The following is a 22469-nucleotide window of genomic DNA, read 5'->3' as shown; positions in this document are numbered from 1 at the left end:
GCTAAGGTCCAGTTAGAACGCTTTTTTTAGTTTAATCATAGATTTTATTTTTGAAAAAAGGCAACCAAGTACAAGCAATCAAACAGCTAACAAATGACAAGTAAAAACATTAAGTAAATGAAAACTTACGCAATATGGAAACAAGAAACAATGAATCAAAAATAGTTCCATATAGAACTTTTGTTATGAAAACGTATGAGAGAAAAGAGAAGTAAGAAGGGTGGGGGAAAGGAGGAAGGAGAAACAAGGGTAAAGGAAATACTAATACTGCAATTAAATTAACACACATGAAGGTAAAAAAGCTTAATATATTTTAAAGATATTGAACAATATAAGGAAGACAGTGCTGTTTAACAAAGTAAGATAGCAATTTAATGCGAAAGAAAAAAGAGAAAATATATATTTACAAATATAAAACAACAGTATATCATTATTAACAAGTCATGGTGGTTTGGGGACCTCTTCCGATGAAGGGTAATGATAGGTAAATCTTTGTGCAGAGACGTCTAAGAAAATAGTCATATGAGACCATATGCGTTCTCTTATCAGGAGTAGAGACATAGGAGAAACATAGGCACAATCTAATCGATGGTTATAAAAGGTCCAGTTAGAACTCTAAACTACAATGTCTCAAAACTGGAGACAAAGCGGTGGCTCGAACAGTCTGATGAACAAGGTGGCCAGCCATGGCCTACAGGACGTCACCCTAATGTCTAAGGTGAAAGTAACACATCTCTGTGCCTTTCTCAGGCTTAAATGGTGTGATGTGTGCTCCCGAAAAGTCAGTAATGGCACAGGGTGAATCAGGATAATGAAACATTTCCACAATAGCAGTGTACAACTTGTCTTCAACCCTTTGGTGAGGCAGATGTCTTCATATTGGCCCATCTGCGACACTTGCATTGTATCTGCTGAGTAACTCACTACTTTGATTTAACCTCTGTGCAGGTGTCAGTCCGCTGGGTCTTGCTCTTTGTCCTCCTTGTAAGGAGTTAGCTCCTCTTTACATGTCTGTCAGCACTGTTTCCTATTTTCCAGAGCTGTCCACAACATCAGGGAGTCCTTCAGGGCCATAGGCTTGTTCCAACATGTGTTTCACGAAACAGCACTCTACTTCTTCAAGACCCCCGAGGTTAGCTCTAGTCATTAACCTGTATGTTGTCAAAGAAACAGTGCCCTTCACCTTTACCTATGTGCCGCAGATGAGTCCCTGAACCTCCATCTTCACATATTCACTCAAAAAATGGATGTGGACAAAACTTTTATTCAAAGTAGAAATCAAATTTGCACACTTTGTGAAGGGAATGGAAGGGAAGGCACCAACTAGTGAAGTGTATGTGGGGTTAGATTAATTTAGTGTTGACACAATGCTCTTTAGCAACCAAAGTTGCAGTGCTGTATTGCTTCAAAGGGAAAAGAAAAACTCTGCTATATCTGCTGAGATATGGGGCTGTTTTTCTCTTCCCAGCGCTGGTGCACTTTAGGCTGCCATGCACCAACTCACAAACCCTGGCACCAAGGTTGTGTACATTCTGGCAAGCATAGTTTTTGTACTAGAATGTGACAGTACCAAAACAAGGCTTTATTACAGTGCTTCCCACACATTTTAGAACCATGACCCACTTTTTAGAATGACTAACTTTCACGACACACCTACCTTTAGTGGACATGAGGCGATTTCAGAATGTAACTAAAGCACTGCCTAGTAGCGCATTGTCATTTATAAACAGCACATTTGTTATTGAAATGGCCACTAACTTTGCACAGGCATTCAGTTTTTCTAATAAAACATTATAGCACACAAATGATAATGTGTGGATATCGGGTGTATCTGAATATTTATCATGTGTGCATCACCAAGTAAAGAGGCTTGATTTGTTTTCATACTATTAAAACTCTGTTTCCACTGCACTTCAGAATGACAAAAAAGTGCTTCATTCTTTCTTTCCTAACTGCTGAATGCATATAGTTCAGTTACAAGTACTTAACATGTTGTTGTTTGTTGCAAAAAACGGCTTCCTATAACCTTTACTTTAACCCTTTGTGTACTCCAGCAAGATTATCCTGTAATTCACTTTAAAAACTCCTCTCACTTTGCAGTAGGGAAAGATAAACACCAATTCTCACTTTAAAGCAATAAGCAACAATTTGTCATAAGACATAGCCTGACATTTGACCTCTGTCTTCAAAGCACTGCAAATGTGACAGATAAACACAGAATTTAAAGGGTTCTTTATTTATTACTCACTTTCCCAACCCACCAAAAATCCTTGGGCCCTGACCCACATTTTGGGAAACGCTGCTTTAATACATTTCCACTTTCTATTTGTGCTGTACAGTGCAGCACGCATGCAAAGTTAGAAAAATGTGGAGACTTTGAAAAGTTGGTCTTCTGTTACGCCTGTTTCGATGAGTCGTCATTTCTGTGGCACAGATCCCTACTTACAAACGCTTATACATGCCCATGTACAACCCTGTGGACTCCCCCTTGATACAAAGTAGCGTGAAGTGACCCATAGCCATTTTGTGTTAGATTAGGCAGCTTCAAATGCAATTTATGATTTGTGGTGAGGAGAAAATCTCACCAAAACACTCTGCGCCGAGTTTGCATCACTCTTGTGAAACAAACCTGGTGTAAAAGGTTAGTAACTGTGGGCCATGATTCCCAGGTAGGAAGTGCAAACTTCCTTAGCAGGGATACCTGTGATTTCTAAACCATTGTCAACCGGTCTTAAATGTAGGAGGCCACTGATGGCCAATATATGTACAATGAGCCTCACTAAGCCAGGCATCCAAAGTGAGGTTAAGCTGTCTCCAGCCAGCTGATGTGTCCAGGGGTAGAAACCTGTTTAGGTCAGCCTGTTCTCTTTGTTTCTTGATTCCTGTAAGACACGTGGGGGGGAGGGGCTGAAATGGGGTTTCCAGTGGCAGACCCAAGGCTTCGTTCACAGAAAAGTGGTATTATCTTGTGCCTGGAACTACTATATGGTGCTTTACTCACATCACCCGTAAGCCCAAACACACAACCTTGGGACAGGTAGGACCAGCCAGAAAGTTGACCTAAGCAGCGCAATGGCACTGCTGTCCTCGCAATGTGCAAAGTTTTGCCGCTCTCTCCACAGAGTTACCTTTCTTTACCTCTAGATACCCTGTTATAATCATTCCATTAAGGAAAATAGGGATAGTGGCCTCTCTCTATGACTGATCCTATTGGCTCATCTCTGAAGGTAGAATTCACTGTTAACGTTGTTATTGTTGTCTATGACTGCACTTCTCTTAATGTTCCACAAATTCAACTGAAGAGTGGGATGAGTTCCTTATTGGCAACTCCAAGCCCTTTCTACAGATGATTCGAGGAAGTAGAGCGCCACCCCTTTCTCCGCATAATACTTTCTATTATTTTCTGGTCGGTCCAAATCTCTTTTTGGCACTTTCTGAGGAAAGATAGCATTGTCATGTAAGATCCTGATAGGTGGCGCACTTGCTTCATCACCTTAAGGCCAAAGGTCTAAGGCGATACCCAGAATGTGCCAATCCACCTTGAGTTGGCTCTACTGGTGATGAGAGCTGAGGTTCTGTGGCCATGGGATGGAGTAACAGCTCAGTGGTTGTGTTTCAGAACCAGCTGGCCCATCCACTGTATGGATGAGGCTGAATAAGACTTTAAAGCAATGTAGGTAGTAAACCTCAGATGATGAAAGCAAATTGTGTTGAGTTTAAGAACCCAACCATGTTATTGACAAATGCACAAAATCATGTGATCTGTTTCAAGCACACGTTTCCAGGCTACTACTGCCCATCAAAGGTAAGCACCGCGCAATGATACAACCATTTTGTTTCAAGGCTCGCAAACTGTGTTGCGTTCCACTGACAGCCGCAAGGCTCCAGGTATGTGGTGCCAAGAGCGATAGGCCTGTATATTTCCAATTGCAGAAGGCATTCGCTTTTGGACGATTCCCACATAGGAGATCTGGCTCTTCACCAGACAATCTTTCCAGCTGACACCATTTGTTTCTCTTATTAGAATAACTCATAGGGCATACTTTGGCTTCTGGGACACGGGTGATGCAGAACAGGAACAAGGCTCTTTCCAGCACTCTGTCTTACATCCTTCTGTGAAATACTGACTCTGGGCTTGTGTGTGATTGTGTAATCTGCTCTATATGGACTCAGGGCATGTATGAGTGTGCATGTGTGTGTGTGTGATCGAGTCCTGCACGGCCGAGTGCCAAAATCAAACCAAATAACCAGAAAAAATACAAATAAATTCCGGGATTGGAATATGACAAACGTACACAGTAGAACCACGCACCTGCTGCATAAAACATGATCGCGCCCGCACAAATTACTTTGCGACATTGAACTCGGACTATTAATAGAGATAAAAGCTTCAGTGGTCTCACACACTCAGCGGCAGCAGGGCTACACCGTGTCCTGCACAGAGTATAACTGAAGGAGGGCACATTTCCCCACTCACAAGCACAGTAAATAATTAAGATCCTCTCTAATAAAGTCCTCGTTTATAAAGCGAAGCATTTTATACAGGAACACTCATTTTCATAAGCGGCGGACGCTGACAGCATCCCTATGTCTTTGGAAGTCGGCCTAACCTGATCATCTAAACTGAGTCACATAAAAAGTCACTACTTGCAGGACATTCTGTAGAGGGGAGTTGTACTTTTAATAGATACATATTCCTATGCCACTCACCACTGGATTAACATGGCCAGGGAGGGCGGCCAGCGGAGTTTATCACTGGAAGAAATATGTTGCTGGCTTCACCAGACATTTCAGGTGAATGGTAGAAGATTATGGGGTCTGACCCCGAAACCTCAATTTAGGTCCACAAATGCCATTGTGAATCAGGCCCTTTGTTCTGTCTGCTTCAGGACTGGATTTGAAGCCTGTCATATGTATTTATTTTACTATTTTATCTAGTGCACCTGCTGCTCTGTACCAGAGCACAACCTCTGTGTTTGATTGTTGTGCAGTATTGACAGGGTCAGTGGAATTATGAGGCAGGAGAGCATCAAATTATGTGGTAAGGTTGACTAAATTATGCAGCAGGAAAATCCAAATTATGTGCCATAATGCAGCACATTTTTTACAGTAATAATTCATTATTTTGACCATTTTATACATGGTAATACTGTCTGGGCAAATATTTGAACACATTAGTACCACTTTAACAGCCAAATACATAAATAAGCAACTGAAAGATGACCAGTTAACCTTTGCGAAGGGTCTTCCAATGCGCTCAATGTTTCTCATCATGTTCTCAGTAACCTTTGATCTATTTAAGCAGGAAACACATGTTTTTGTTAAAATCTGCAGATTATGCGGAAGAGGTTGGATTATGTTGCAAATGCAGTGAATCCTTAGTTATGTGAAAAAAGTTGTGCCCGCAGAATAGTATAATTCCAGTGGCTAACTGTTATCTGCTATGTCACCTGATTTCCTCTTCTTCTTCTGTTTGGAGGCAACAATATTGAATGTGGTTGGGTTGTTATGGAGGGCTGTCTATCATTTTTGGGGGCTTTTAGGAGAAATCACGCCAAGGATGCCCGGTCTGTCATTTTGCCTCTGCCGCTTGTATTTTTGCTGTGTGTTGGATTTAGTTTTTGCTGGTCTAGATGCTTTAGGCACTTTTCCACTGGTGAGCAAGTGCTCCTCATGTAAATTGTGTTTATGGATTGGTATTTCCATGGTTGGCCTATTTACTAGTAATTCCCTAGTACAGTGCACTGTGTGTCCTCAGAGTCTGTAAATCAAATGTTGCTAGTTGGCCTGCAGCACTGATTATGCCACCTACACAAGCAACCTTTCAAAGGGTTCTCAGATCTGACACTGCAGTGTCTGCACGCACTTTCTACTGCCATGTCAACCTGGCAAGTGCCCACACTTGCCAGGCCCTAACCTTCCCTTTTCTTACATGTAAGACACCCCTTAGGTAGGCCCAAGGTACCCCCATGGGAAGAGTGCTGTGCATGTGTAAGGTGGGACATGTGTGTGACATTTCCTGATAGTGAAATACAGTGTATTTCATTTTTCACTATTGAAAGGCTACCTGTGACACAGGATAGAATGGGCTATTTATTGTAACATCTTACAAGTATAACTTCCCATTGGGACAAGATAGAGAAAGGGAGTTTGGGCTCTCTGAACTCAGAATTTAATCTCACATCTTTTATCAAAGATGGTTTTTAAATTATGTGTTTGAAAATGCCACTTTTAGAAAGTAAAAGACACACAATTGATAGAGGGAATTCAGAACAAATCAAAACATTCACCCCAGTCAAGAGATGTGGGTTAAATCCATCATTCTTTTGCTCACCATGCAACCCCAGTTTTGAACTGGCTATATACAAATAAGTATTGACCCTGTAGTCCAGCCCAAACTGCCAAGCTAGGTCCTCCCTGGACTGGAACACAAGCAACCCAGGAACAGTTTTGCCCTAGTTATGAGATCATCAGCCAGGTACAGCTAGATTCCAGTGGCAAAATGAGCATGGGAAGTAGCGGCTGTTGTGCTTGCGGAGCGACAGCATGGGGAGGGGGGCGAGAACAGGATAAAAAACAGAATAAAAGAAATGAAAAAACTAAATCAATCCAGACAATTGCCCGCTGATCTTCTGCTCTGAACCTCACTGCTTCTACAACAAAAGCTCCCAGTGTCCCCTGCGGCCAATCCTGATGCTGCTCTCCTGTTTGGAAGCAACGTCACCATTGCTCTGAGCGCTGAGAATTTGCAGTTCCAGTGAGACTAGGAGCGTGTGCTTTGCCGTCTCCAACCCTGCAACGCAGTTGGGGTTGGAGACAGCTCAGTGTGCAAGTGTGTTTGGTGGGCCTGAGACAGCCGGTCAAACACACATGCACACCGATACCAGTGCTCTCCACTCCTCTCCTGACTGCCCCGCGATGGCCCTGCCCCCAAGACTAGAATATTGAAAATAAAATAATAATAACCCTGGTTTATTATCGTTTCCTTTTTCAAGTTTTGATGCTGGCAGGGGGGGGGGGGGGCAATGCTCCTCCGTCTTAGGAGCTGCCACTGAGCACGGGACCCAAGTCTGGACATACCCTTGCCACTTAGGGAGGTACACGAAACACACAAGAGGTGATGGGAGGCTACTTGTCTAACTACTGGCAATAGCTTGAGGTAGCACTCCAACCCATCTTTCTTTTGCTCAAAATGCCTTCTTAATTTGGACCTCGCCATGTGCAAATCAATATTGACCCTGCTCCTCATGGTAACAGTCCAGCCCGAACCTCCAAGCCAGATCCTCTTTGAACTACAACACAAGCAACCCAGAACCGGTTTCACCCTAGTTATTGGCCTTCAGCCAGTTAAGGCTTGGTTCCTGTGACACAGTGAACACGGGACCCACGGCTGGGCATACCAGTACTAAATACAACTGACTTTTTTTGAGTAAATTTCAATTTAGCCACCACAGTTGTGTTTTTGAGGTAAGCAATGGTTATTAGTTAGCTGATAATTAATATGAACTGATTTTGAACCAATTCAACTCTTTCTGAAATCAGAATGGAATGAGAATAGTTTTTGCAGCTCAAAATGGCAGGTCAAAATCTGAGAAAAATTTGCAATTTTCTTGGCAGAAATTGATGATCGCCAATAATTTTTTCATCGAATACTCTTTTTACTTGTAATAACGCAAAATACAAACTCACCTTTATTTTGCGCAATATTTTAACATAAAATGCATCCTCATGTCAATTTTTGGTGCAAAGTTTTATTTAAACAAGAGCACATCGAACACCAGCAATTCGTGTTCTGTTGTTCCTGTGCATTTCCGTAAAATGTTTTACAGTAAATTGTCATGAATTATGCCATTTGTGGTCAATTTATTACCGCAACCGATGTATAATTACATGAAGTGGCATAATGGGTCCTTTTCTGGAAACTTCAGAAATTACGCAAATTATGCTGGCGTACTTCAAATTTTGCCCTAGCCTCATTAAGAGTACATTGATATCATTTTTCACTCTAAATACAGTGATCTGAACATCCTCTGTTTTTGCCAGGTGTTCTACTCCGTCAAACTCTAAATAAGACTCACAGTGATCTCATCACTGTCAAGTCTGAACCTGATCTGAGGTAATGATATATGTCCATCATAAAGCTAACGGTGAAGAGCCTGTAAGCCATGCATTATAAACACTAAGTGGTAACTCTCTGCACCAACCCAGAGCCAATATTTTGCTAGGGTTAGAACATCTGCTAAAGTCCTGTCAGTCTGGTAATAAGCCTGACTTACAGAAGACCCTTGTACTGTGACCTTTGAAAGAAGAGGAGCTGAAAGATCTGCACAGCTTCAGCTGACTGAAGAACATGTGTAGTTGACATCTCAAGACCACCCAAAAGTCATATGATCCCTGCAGCAGAACTGGACAATAAGCAAGACAAAGACAAACACTACAAAATGCGTGCACTGCGTTGTGGAACTGCGGAGCCACTTTCCTGCATGATAATTGGTATGAACGTGTACCATTTATGATGCTGTAGATCCTTCAAGTGAACCAGAGTGCAGCTTCATTGCATAACACTGGACAAATGTAAATGTTTTACAAAATCTAGGTCCTGGTGTATAAAGGTATTATTCACAAATTCACATGGTTTTCAACCGTACAATACAATTTAATTATTTACAAAAGTGCTCTTATGAGTCAGGAAATTAATTCTGACTCCTGAAACAGGGTGTCAAAGGTGTATCCCTTCTCCACGTATGAACTCAGAAGAGGTGTGTCAATGGAAGATGACCCCAGTGCCATTTACTATATCATTCTGTAGATGAGTTTCTAACGCCTCCCATCTCCTAAAGTAAGCCTTCAGTGCTCAGTTTCTGGACACCTGGAGAGACAAGCACCATAAACGTGCACTTTTGTTAACCACTTGGCATGCGATAGTATTGGTGGCCCTGGGGTTCCAGTGTCAAACTACAGTACCATCACAGGATATTGCTCTGTTGTCACGGTCCACTCAAAGAAACTAAGAACATGCTTAACATGTAGGAATGAGGATATGTACCCGACCTACCAGGAATGTCCTTGCAATTTCTTCTGTCTCTCAACAGAGGGATTCAGAGAACTACAGCTTAGGCAGACGGTTCCCATTCTCCTTATTTAACTGGAATGCAATAATAGTGCACAAAGCTGTGAATCTCCTGTGATGTACAACATTATGTTATGTTATGCAGATCTGTAGAGGGCACTGTCACCCAGTAGGGTATACCTGGCGAGTGTGAGCCTAGCCACACCTAGGGTCTAGTGGGGCTACTGGAAAAGCCAGGCCTTCAGCTTCCTTTGGAATTCAAGAAGTGACGACGAGGCTCTTAAGTGTAGCAGAAGGTCGTTCAACACTTTAGGAGCAATGTAGGAGAAGGCTCTACTGCAGCAACTGGTGTTCAGTATGTGTGGGATTTGTGCAAGTAAAAGTCTGGACGAGCGGGGGTTTCTTGAAGGTTTGTGAAAGCAGATGCAATTGTTGAGGTATGCTTGGCCAGTGTTATATAGTGCCTTGAAAGTGTGAGTGAGGAGTTTGAATTGTGCTTGTTTGTGAATGGGGAGCCCCTTCATGTGTGGTGTGATGGGAGTGTGGCATGGGAGATTGAGAGTGATTCTGGTGGCCGAGTTCTGAATGGTCTGCCGTCTTCTGAAGTCCTACAATGTGTATTGGCCAAAGACATGAATAGCCACAGGTAAGAGACAATTCAAACCAATGTTGCAGTTATAACTGGAGGCAGTTTAATTCATTATCACATTTATCGCAGAGTGAAGAAACTCAGATGATAGTGAGAATGAGGAGCTCAACAAGATAAAACATATGTGTAAGCAGAAATAAAATGGCATTTTAGCTCAGATACTGGCACCTGTTGAGCATAACCTGTTCAAGCATCCGGTGCTGAGACAGTTTTGGAAGCCGTTTGAAGATGTATCCATAGATAGACAGCCCCCCAGTGGTGCCAACCTGAAGCTAGTAGAGTTTGTAGACGCACTCAGCTTGTTGGATGTCTGGAGGACCAGATACCCACAGAACGACAATATACGTTCCACTCTGGTCTACATAATAGTCTCTCCAGACTAGACTACATTTTTACCTTAGCCACAGGGATGCTAGGAATGACAGAGATTACACACCTATCCAGGGGTATATCGGACCACTCACCAATACTCATTACATACACAACCTTCGCCCAACAACGAAGACTGTTCCCAATACGTCCCAGATACCTCAAAAATCATAAAATTAGTAGGGAACTCCTTGAGGTGACAAAGAACTATTTTCAACGACTCTGTGGGAGGCTTACAAGACAGTGCTTGGCGGGCAATTTCCCTAAGTACGGGACACAAAAGGACACAGCAAAGCCACATTGATAATTTAGACCTGGAAGTATCCTTAGCAGAGGCAGCACATATAGCAGACACTAATGAGGAGACGACACATAAGCTACACCTTGCAACAACAGGCATATAAAGCCTACACACGGGAGAAGACTAACAATACACTCACAAAAACACAACACACTGTTTATGAATTTACTGATAAAGCGGGTAAGCTATTGGCTTGGTTAGAAAAGAAGGAGAGGGCAAGTAAATGGGTGGTGCAGATCCGATTAGATGCTGGACAAGTAACCGAAGCGTTGGCGGCCCATTATAAAGCAATATATATATACCAACCACCACAGCCTTGAAAGATGACAATCTTACATTCCTTCAAGATATACGCATGCCCACACTAACTCCAGATGCAGTAGCGGCCCTGGAAGGAGATATAACACTGGAAGAACTCACACAGGCAATAGGAGCATTACATGCGGGGAAAGCCGTAGGGCCCAATGGCCAAAAGCAGCAGCCCTAGCTCGTACCACACCTACTAGCCATGTACACAGATAGTTTGGAGAAGGGGATTCTTCCTAGAGATCTGCGCCTGGCCACCATAGTCGCGATACACAAACCTGTCAAATCACCACAGGAGTGTATGTCCTATAGACCGATCTCCCTGATAAACGCTGAAGCAAAAATACCAGCGAAGACACTGGCCACAAGATTACAACCACATCTCACCACGGTGATCTATCCGGATCAGTCTGGATGTATGCCAAACCGCAACACTGAGCTCAATCTGAGGAGGTTAAATAGTGTTATAGAGCGTAGGTCCACCATAGAAGAGGACGCAGTTATTCTCTCACTAAATGCACGCATGGCGTTTGACTTAGTTGAATGGCCCTTCCTTTTTGCAGTCCTCGGTCACATGGGATTTGGGCCCAAATTCTGTGCGTGGATCCAATTACTGTATACTCAGCCACTAGCTCAAGTAGTGGTGAACGGCCATATATCGACTGAATTTCCATTAGGAAGGGGGACAAGACAGGGTTGCCCACTATCACCACTCCTGTTTGCGCTAGTGCTGGAACCCCTGGCCGCATGGATAAGACAGGACCCAGTGATACGTGGTTTAAGATGGACAATAGACTGGGAAGACCGTATCTTGCTATATGCGGACAACATACTTTTATATCTAACATCCCCACCACGCTCCATTAATTGCCTCTTAGATATCTGCACGGCTTATGGGAGAGTCTCCGGATATACCATAAACTGGGCAAAGTCACTTCTCTATATCTTACATGGTTCCCTGCCGCGGCTCCCATGTGGATGTACACTTCAGATAGCAGACAACAGTTTCAAATACCTAGGGATCTTTATAACACATGATCGACCACAGTTCATTGCACAAAACCTAACACAGGCCTTGACTAGATTCAAAGGAGATGTTAAACACTGTCGCACACTGCCACTAACATTGCTGGATATATCATAGCCATTGCCATTGATAAACTTTATTTCGGCTCTGTGGCCATAAAAGCGACATAGATTATCACAATACACAATATAATAAAAGGAAAAATAAAAGAAAAACCAATCAATTCATAATTGAGGGATATTACAAATACATTCAAGTAAAACAGGGAAATATTTAAGCGAAGTAATTAATTACAAGAATTTCCTGCGTCTTATCCATATAGCATTGAGGAACCGAGAAACTGCAAAGACTATCGGGGGTTTGGTATCGTACTTTAGGACTCTCATTGCTTTTTTCGCACTCTCTGAAACCAAGATTGTTGCATATGGGCTTGATCCAACGTTTTCTTTGGGGTGAGTATATTGGGCAAAAAAAGAAAACGTGTTTTTCATCCTCCAGTCTATGTCTACAAGCCGGACAGGCAGTAGTATTGTTGACATCCCACCCGGATGTGAATGATCTGAGCGGGAGACAACCCATTCTCAATTGGCAATAAAGCTTCCTCGCGGCCGGAGGACTAACCAGATCTAGAAACTCCTCTCTCCTGTAGTTATCTTTAATTTGGAGGAACACAGCCGTCAGCCTGCCGATCTTAGGGCATTCATAAAGACACGCAAGATGGTAGTTATTGAACTGTTCGGCCAATTTTAATTTAGATAGGGCCGGGCATGAGACCTCCGGAGAGGTCCATAATTCAGGAAGGCCAATCTTAGTGCAGATATCCCTAACGAATCTCAGCCAAGGGATATTCTTGCTCTTTAGTTGAGACCAGACTCCCTTAAATTCCTCACGGTAGAATCCCAGCTCTTCATTGGACCAAAGTCTCTTCCAGTATATCAATGGACGCAGCATTACCACTTGTTCCATGGGTAGCAACCCACAGTCCAGCCTGATAGGGGTCAACGGGGTGCTAGAGGGAAGACCCAGCAGACTCCTCACGAATTAATTTTCAGACCCAATCAGGCTGTGTATTCTAGAGTGGCCCCATGGTTCTGCTCCATAAATGGAGGCTGCTCTTACTTGTGTCCTATAGATTTCTAGTGCTGGGGACACTGGTTTGGAGACCGAACCTCTGAATACTTGGGAAATTTCCCCGGTAGTTTGGGAAAGTTTTAGCACAGAATTGGCAATTTGACCACCCCAACCAAAATTTTCTTGTAATAAAATCCCCAGATAGCCGAATGTAGTTACCCGCTCAAGGTGAACGCCATTCAGGACTGGGTTTGGCCGTGTGTATTTGGGGGGATTGAGGATCATGAATTTAGTTTTGGCTAAATTGATCTCTAGGCCTCTTTCTGCGCAAAAATCCACAAAGCCATCCAAGATACGCTGGATGCCAGTTGACGTTCGTGACAACAAAAGAGTGTCGTCAGTGAACATAAACGCTGGCAAAATACCCGTGGCAAGTCTTGGCACATCTGTGTCCCTAATACCTTCCAGGTGTTTAATGAGCCCGTTGATATATAAACAGAATAGCGTGGGTGCCAACACGCATCCCTGTCGGACTCCACGGTTGACGGGAAAGCGGGAAGAAAGCTCACCATATTTGCCACATCTAACCTGGGCAAAGTTTTGCATTTGGAGTCTGCACACAATATCCAAAAGATATGAGGGGACATTGAGGGCCCGAAGCACCTTCCACAGATTTTCTCGCGGGACCAGGTCAAATGCCGACCTCAGGTCAACAAAAATGAGATAGAGGCTGCCACCCTCTAGACTCACGGTCTTCCAGTGTATGACCTGGAGTCGAAAGATCTGGTCAACAGTGGAGGTGCCCTTTCTGAATCCTGCTTGCAGGGACCTTAAGATGTTATTATCAGTCTCCCAGGCCTGGAGTCTGTCCAATATTATACGCCCAAACAGCTTCTGTGTGATATCAATTAGGCTGATGGGCCTATAGTTTGACGGTTTTGAAGGACAGCCTTTCTTAAATATAGGCAGGATCTCCGCACCTAGCCAGGACTCTGGGAGATCACCTCCCGTCAAAATAAAATTAAATAGGGCACAAAGATACGGCGCCCAGATCTTTGGTTCCGAACGGTAGAGGTCGCCAGGGATTTTGTCCAATCCCGGCGCTTTGTTGGGTATCAATAGATGTATAGCCATTTCCACCTCCTTTGTCGTTATCATCGTTGTGGCTTCAGCTTGACTAGGGAGTCTTGGAGGAGAAATGGGCAAAGGTGGTACATTGTCATTTGGGCTTGAATAAAGACCCCCATAATGAGCTTCCCATACCGCTGGGGCTATGTTTGGGAATGAGATCGTTCCTGCTTCTTTCCTGCCCTTGCTGACGATAGTCCAGAAGCCCCTAAAGTCCTTTGCTACCAAAGTCGATCTTCCCAGATGTCAAACTCCCATTATTTTCTAGCCCTTTCTAAGGTTTGTTTATGTTTAGCCCTCAATACTTTGATCCTGCCTTTGTCTAGGGCCTTGATGGCGGTAAGTAACTCGCTCTTCGATTTCCTACACTTTGCAGAGTACCACAATTGCCTTTTAGGCAGATGGGGCCTCGCGGACCCAGTCAGACAGAACGCCTTCGAGAGTTTGTCTACTAGCTGTAGGTGGATGCCTGTTGGTCCAGTTGCCTGTTCTGGTGGAGATCGAGGTAAACCCACCTCAGACATTTCGATAAGATGAGGTAGGGCAAGGCTATAAATTTCTGAGATTTTATTTGGGCTTGCGGCGATGCGGGGCCATCTCACCCTTCGTTTGTTATTGTGTAATATGAGGGGTTGTGCGATGAGGGATGATGGTATATCATAAGTGCTCATGCCCCAACAGCCTGGTTTGAAAGTTACAGCTAGAGCATTGTGATCGCTATCAATTCGATCTAACACCCTGAAATCAAGCACCTTGTCCCAGGATATGGTTTCAATGAGAATATAATCAAGGATAGAGGTATGTCCGGCCCTGTTAAAAGTAGCTCGTCCTGGTCTGTCAGAATCAAATCTCCCGTTGCATGCCCTCAATGACAGGGAAAGGGTGAGAGCGGAGATCTGGAGGACCAGAGGGGTCCATGCTTTAACCTTTAGAATCATTGGATCGGGGATATTCCGGTATTCATTCTCTGTGGTTGGGTCGTTCAAAATCGACACACAGAGTGGTTCGTATTGGCAATTAAAGTCGCCACCTACAACCACAGAATATTCTGGATCCAGAGTCAGAATAAATTTATTTAGCAGTTCCATGGCCTCAGATTCCCGACCACCCTGAGAAGGTCTTGAGTAGACATTCAGGAGAGCCAAGTGGATGTTATTTGGCAACTCAAGTAAGGTACATTGAATGTCTTCTGAGTTGGTATGGATTTGCCTTGCCAAGGCACCCAAATGGAGTGCCACCCAGGTGGTAAGGCCCCTGAAGGTCTACCCCTACCACTAGTTACAGCTAGTGTATTAAAGGATGCAAAGCCTACCCTATGTGAATTTTCTAATGCCCATGTCTCTTGCATTAGACAAATATCAAAATTGTCTATAAAGGCACCCCAGTCCTCACAATCCAGTTTGCTCTTGAGACCTGCCACGTTCCATGACAACAAACGGGGACTCGCCTTTGATTTACTTAGAATTAAAGTCTGGTCAGCAACAGAATTGGTGGTGGATGGTGAAGTAGTTACCCTTTCCATACTTTCCCGCATAGGCCAATTTGCCAGCCCTTCCATTACTAACTGTTTCCCCGGGACTAAGGGCAGTTTCAAATTACTAGGGTTCGAGCGTCAATCCACTTGATCAAGGGTGCTATATCTATTGAAGTGGTGGAAAGCTTCAAGCGGGGGTGGGCAGAGTCGGTCTTGGCCTTGAATTATATTAAAATCAAGAGGGGATAATCCAACCCTACCAATTCGCGCATTGTCCACCCTTCCCCTGTTGAAATCATTAGTACTAAAGTGCTGGGGTCCTGGGTAGAAATAGATAAGGGGGAGAGCTCTAATTACTGAGTGGGGACTAAAGTTGGGGCCTGGCTGGAATGTGCAGATATACCTAACAGTATTTGGGTTCCTAAAATTAATGACTACACAGTCTCCTGGAACGTCTTTGGCTCTATGTCCGACCCAGTTGATTCTCCTCGCAAATAGAATCTCACTTGAGCACTGTTTCGGAAGGGGTTTGTTGCAGTTTAACCAGTGCGTACATTTATTCTTTAAATCAAGAAATGTCTCCCTTGATCCTTGGTTCAAAGTAGGAACACCAGCAAGGATCACCACATATGGTGCAGTTTCAGGAGGGAGATCCAGACAGGGTAACTTCGGGTCAAGGGAGAGTCCTGGCTGCTTGCATGGAGATTGAACGAGCCCAATAGGCTTTATTGATAAAATATTGGGTGGATTGGTAGTTGCAGGGCTCGCTCTGTTCCTGGGACTCCCTATACTGGCTGGGACATAGGGGACTGCTTGTGGGACAGTGAGCAATCCCTGGCTCTGACCCTGTACGATAGGTTGTTCAGCAGTAACTGTCAGAGCAGTAGATGGATTGGGAGCAGAGGCGCCGGTCTCAGCAGAGCTTTCTATATTTCCCCCTCTATCCCCTATACACTTAGTCCTAGTAGATGAAACAATCATTGATTCCAAATTAATGAGACTATTTTCCAAGGAATCAAGTCTGTTGCAAATAGGGCGACAAATCGCAGTAAATAGCTGTTCCATCTTTTGCCAAAAGTCATTGTTCCATACGGGGCCCAGCGGTGCCTCGGGGCCTTCTTCCATCAAATCTGTGGTAGGCACAGGTTCAGGTGCCCCGTCGTTTGTCCGTTTTTGGATTTTAGGTCTTTTATTGGTCAACACTGGGCCACCCCTTTTACGTTTCACCGCCTTCTCCAGAGGCTTAGTAGGAATAGCATCGGAGCGTATGGGTTGGCCAGATCTGGTAGTGCCTTCAAAGATCGTAGGTATAGAAGAGGCAGGGCAAGAGAAATCACCGGGTTCAGTTACAGTACAAACGCTGCTGGTTGCAGCAGCATCGACATTTTCATTTCCGCTCAAAGATGAAACATTGATATCATGGACTATTGTAGATAGATGGTTTGTAGCTACCGGTGATTTGACTGAAGCAATATTGCCCAATGAAGAGCGCTTATCGAGCACTAGATCAAGAGACAGTCTTTTCTCAGTAAGTTCGATTTCCCTCTGTAAGACTAACGCAGCTCTAGTTATAAAATTATCCAGAGTCCCAACCACTCCGGACCCGCTCAGTGACTTCCGGCCCTTCTTGGTACCAGCAGTGGCCATTATCTGGTGTTGTCGATTAAAAGAAGAGCAGCAAATCTGCACTGTGGTGTATCTGCGAAATGGCCCGGGGTTGAAGATTTGGACTCAGACCACCACACAATATAACATAATGTCTCACAGGCACACGGCTCACCTGGTCAGCTGTAAAACCAAGAGGTGTATCCCGTCCCGGCCTCAGTCGGTCTCTGACGGGCTCAAACAGGCCCGCCCTTGTCCCGGGCTTCGCCCGCGCTGCGGAAATATGTGCGCGGAAATATATAGTCACGCTGGGGGGCGGGGTCCTGAGGAAGAGGCAGCAGCAGGAAGTTGGAGGGCTGCTGGACCTCGCAGTCCTCGATACGGGAATCCCGGAGCACCAAAGGTCAGTTTTCACGAGCGGCTCCCGCGAAGCGGGGGCCGCGAGGTTTTATCCTGTGTCCAGGGGCGGGTCCTGAGGAAGAGGCAGCAGCAGGAAGTTGGAGGGCTGCTGGACCTCGCAGTCCTCGATACGGGAATCCCGGAGCACCAAAGGTCAGTTTTCACGAGCGGCCCCTGCGAAGCGGGGGCCGCGAGGTTTTGTCCTGTGTCCAGGGGCGGGTCCTGAGGAAGAGGCAGCAGCAGGAAGTTGGAGGGCTGCTGGACCTCGCAGTCCTCGATACGAGAATCCCGGAGCACCAAAGGTCAGTTTTCACGAGCGGCACCCATAGCAATAAATGCAGAAGTGAGGACTCTGCTATGGGATGGGAAAACTCCCCGTATAGCAATGCACAAACTTACCCGAAGCTGGAATCATGGCGGTATCGCCCTCCCTGATATTAAAATATATTATTGGGTTTCCCAGTTGGTTGCCATTAACCAATGGCTACATATACCCCAAGAGGACCCAGCATACCGAATGGATCGACACCTACTAGACGCAACTGGTATTAAGGGAGTGCTATACAACCGGGTTAAAAGAAGCAACCTCACTGGTCCAACAGCACACACGATACACGTCTGGTTTGAGGCACAGAGAGCACTGGGATGGGAGGGAGTAATAACACAAGCTATGCCCTTATGGGACACAAAGAGACTGGGCATAATGCGCAACACCAAAGGTTTTAGCCAATGGGATTTGATAGGAATATCGAAATTTGGAAGAAAGGGGAAATGGTCACATTTACTCATTTACAGGCCACTTAGGGGTTAGCAAAGACAGAAATCTTCCGCTATCTGCAGGTCAGGCATGCACTCTAGTCTTTGATCCCACCAGGAACGCGACATGAAGAATCCTCACCATTAGAAGATAGGCTTCTCACAGAACACCTCCACAAAAAGCCAATCTCACAAACCTATCGGAAAATTGTGAATAACCGCCCGGACCCCACGGCAGCGTTAAAGGCCAGATGGAAATTGGAAATAGGTGACCTAGATGAAGCTGACTGCCGGCAGGCACTGGCGTCCCCTAGGGAGGCAGCGATACCGTCGAGGCTTCGATTGGTGCAATTGAAAATTATGCACCGCACATACTATACTAGGATACTATTATACAAAATACACCGAACAGATACACCACTTTGTCTCAGGCAGTGTGGAGAATCAGGTACACTATACCATACTATCTGGCTCTGTCCAGAGATAGCGTGATATTGGAGAGCGGTGATGCGCACGCTTTCACAAGTCACAACAGTCACGATTATCCCAGAACCAAAATGTTGTCTTCTCAATATCTGGGAACCTACAGATTTAAACAATACAGATCAGGGCTGGGTAGCACTTGGCATGACAGTGGCAAAATGAAATATTGTGCAATGTTGGGGGTCCAGACTTAACCCTACCCTCAGTCAATGGTGCAACGACTTGGACATGGCAATGGTGGCAGAGAAGTCAGTATACACTCACCGGGGGTGCCCCAAAAAATGGACGAGGGTATGGGGGAAGAGGAACGCCTACCGGGAAAATATATGTGAGCCCCCACAGGATGAGTCTGGGTCAGACATCAGTGAATAAACACACCTTAGCATACAATGATTGCAGGATGTTATGGTCTGACTATTGGTCCCAATAACCGAGATGGACTAGCATCCGATGTTTATATAAAGCACGAAAATCTATGTAACATGCTTCATCTTTGTAAATGCACCGTGAAAAATTATTGTACTAAAAGATACTGTAGTGATACACAAAATGTTAATAAAATTGTTAAAAAAAAAAAAAAAAGCATAGCGAGCACTTGTATTCTCAAACCTTACAACCTCTAAACTTGACTTTAAATGAGAGATGAACACATTGCATTTTGGTCTATGGCCCTATCCCACTGGGATGTGGCATCTGAAAGTGAATGTCCGATGGTGAACTCAACCCTTTTCACCAACTTCCTCTTTCTTCCTCAGCTTCTGCCCTCATCGGAACAGCCAGGATGGCGGACCGCCTCATCACCACACTGTTCACCTGGGCTCCGCAATTGCACCCTGCATGCACTGCAGCCGGAAGCGGAAGCACCCTCTCCAACGCATGGGCCGGTCCAAGGAGGGCCGAAGCAAGCCTCACCCTGGGGAAGTCACCGTCCTTTCAGTTGGAAGGTATTCCCTCCCAATGTTGTTTCTGTCAGGAGTAGGATGGAACCCTATCAAATTTGACAAACATTTAATTGGCCCCAGGTACATTCCCAGCGGTTGGGCGTGCCCTGCTTGAGTTCGGCCCAGTGGCATTACGGGTTGAGCTGCTTCATTCAACATCAGACTATCCTGGTGTCTGGGCGAGGCTATTAATGTTGTAATAATGTCCAGAAAAACTGGGTTAGGTGGTTGATCAGCAATAAACAGACCTGCTGATTTATTTACAGTTTATTTGCTTTTGAGATTTATGGCCTTATTTGGAGTTATCCCGCCCACCGTATCACAAGTGCCACAGGCTATAATGCCATGTTTCTTATGGAGAGTCCTATTCTCCAAGCTCCAAATAAGGCCCTTCGTTTGGCAATTCTGGTACCATTATGGCTGACTGGTTATTTCAAGTTTGCACATTTTTTTTCTGACAGGATTTTCCTATTTAAATACCAACTTTTTCACATGATGCCTACTTGGTTTGGTGCAGGGTTTTCCTCTCTATTTTCGTACTGACACCATTTGCTGCTACGCTCTTTATTGGGACTCTTATTGTGCTGCAGCACTTTTGGTCCCTGCTCCAATCTCTGAACGGGTTGGTTAGTATGAAGATCTGTATGATCAATCCGAATTAAAGGAAGGTTTGTCATGTTGTAAAGATCTTCAGGTCTTGTCTGTGTCTGCTGATGGTCTTGCATTTATAATCTCTGACATTTTACTTGCTTTTAAGGCGTTTCACCGAATTATTTTGCACATATAAGAACATTGCAATGCCTTGTATGGCCCAAGGTTCCAGAACTGCCAGGACTGTTCCATTGTTTTTATATTTCGTATTTTGTCACCAACATGTGATTCTAGTGTAAATATATCCAAAATCAGTTAGTTTGATCAAGATGAGACTGAGATGTGTTATATGCATATATACCATAGGTGCAACGACCCACTGGACATGCCGGTTAATTTAACAAAGTTTTTCAGGAACAATTATTTTTCACCAAGTCTTCACAGTGTCCGCAAATTATGTTATTTCTCTTTCCGTTTCCACAATAGAGGTGACTTCATTCTTTTGGCCCTCAGCATGCCATGCCATCCTAATCCACCAAGATACAGCATCTTGGCAGGTCATGATAGCTATTAGAACTAAGGTTAGGTTAGACCAAACTTAAGAGTAGGACAGAATAAATCTAGCAAGCTATGAAACAAAATAAACTGTTTTGTCAAGTACAAATCTAAACCCACAATAAACATGCAGGAGGGGATGTCCACTTGTCTGGTCTTTGAGATTGCTTCTGGACGTTTGCTTCTCCTGATCTCCAGATGCAATGAATCAGACAGCAAAGGAAAGTCTCGGTGAGGAGTTTGGAATCCCAGCACAAGGAATACAGAAGTGGAACTAAGTCAGCCATAGGCGGTTACTGCAAGACAAGCTGTCTGTAATCCTTACTCCCAGGGGCCAACAAAGAGCTGATGAGTGTTGGGCATGAGGGCCGTCTCTTGTGTGTTCGTCAGTGATGCAGTTAGTCATCCCCTCCGGGTGGGGCGGGTGGGGGGGCTGAGGAGGAGTGGAGTGGTTTAAGGCGAGGTCTTTCCTGGCCTGTGCACTGTACCTTTGGTTCGGGAACTATGAGAGCAGGAGAGAGATGCCCAGAGCTGCCCTGATCTTTACGCAGCTCTCCTTTTGCCAGGGCCATTTGTACTGAGCAGAAAGAGGTCACTTACCCTTGAAGGGCCCTTAATGAATAGGGCTAAGTTAGGTTTTCAAAAGCAGATATTCTAAAAGTGAAGAATCTGATGTAAAACGTGTCCATCAGAAAATCCATAAATTAGGACATTTGGAGTGAGAAGCAAAATAATCAAACATGACAGACCAGCAGGGCTTGGTGAGGTTCAGGTGTATGTTGGGTAGTTGTAGGATTAAGAGAGAGAGCACATATAGAGTAGAGACAGGCTAATGGCAGACCATTGGGGCAGGACAGAAACATTTGCATGTCAAGTTGGCAGGGTTTACTCAGAGCCATGTCACCTGCCACTGAAGGGGGCAGGGACAGAGCCACATGCATGACAAGCTAATCGTACTGTGAAGAGTCGGCTATAAGTTAGGTTTGTAGGGTTGGTACAGAGTCGTGTGCCTCAATAATCAGTCGGGCTGTGGCAAAACCAGTCAGATTCAGGTCGGTATCGTGGGAAAAAGGCAATCTAAATCCAGGTTAGTAGAGCTGGGGCTGAGTCATTAGCTTGGCAACCTAGTTGGGCTGGGGAAGTATAACTCTCATGTCAGATTGACAGGACTGAGGCAGAGCCGGGATGGAGCAGAGCCATTCCTATAGCAGGCCGGCGAGGCTGTGGCAGGGCCAGAGCTATAATCAGTCTAATGCCAGGTCAGTGCAGCTAGGCCCGAGTCTGCAGCACAGCAGCCAGGGGCTGGGGAAGAGTTAGTCACATGTCAGGTTGGAAGGACGATGAAGAGCTAGTCATATGATATGTCAGGGGGGCTTGGGAAGAGTCAGTCACCCTATCCCGTAAGGGCCTGCAAAGGAAGAGCACGGTTCCAGGAATGTATCCGTCTCCCGCACAAGATCGGGACAGTTAAGGCCGCTGTAAGCAGGATGTGCCTGGTGTAGGCCCCTGCCCCACACCTGCGCTCTGCCAGCGCCACTTTACTTAGCCTTCCGAAGTTCAGAATAGTGCGGGTGGATGGCAGAGCCTTCACCTGTCAGGCCACGTGCCTCTGAACAGCCTGACCTCCGCTCCTCGTGCCTCTGAACAGCCTTACCTCCGCTCCTCGTGCCTCTGAAACAGCCTTACCTCTGCTCCTCGTGCCACTGAAACAGCCTTACCTCCGCTCCTCGTGCCTCTGAACAGC

At 45.0% G+C, this 22469-nt stretch overlaps 1 protein-coding gene across 2 annotated transcripts in view; it reads left to right on the top strand.

Moving 5' to 3' along the window:
• RELL2 (RELT like 2) overlaps positions 1 to 22469 on the top strand; it is a 156944-nt gene that overhangs the window by 52866 nt on the left and 81609 nt on the right. For both annotated transcript variants that reach the window (XM_085617782.1, XM_085617781.1), the window contains exon 5: positions 19394 to 19582. In XM_085617782.1, the coding sequence (XP_085473908.1) occupies positions 19394 to 19582 (189 nt within the window). The remainder of the gene's footprint in view (positions 1 to 19393; positions 19583 to 22469) is intronic.

This window comes from Triturus cristatus, chromosome 7 (genome assembly GCF_964204655.1).
Source record: "Triturus cristatus chromosome 7, aTriCri1.1, whole genome shotgun sequence".
NCBI lineage: Eukaryota > Metazoa > Chordata > Amphibia > Caudata > Salamandridae > Triturus > Triturus cristatus.
The sequence above is the reverse complement of the archived record's forward strand: the minus strand, read 5'-3'. Positions and strand labels throughout refer to the sequence as shown.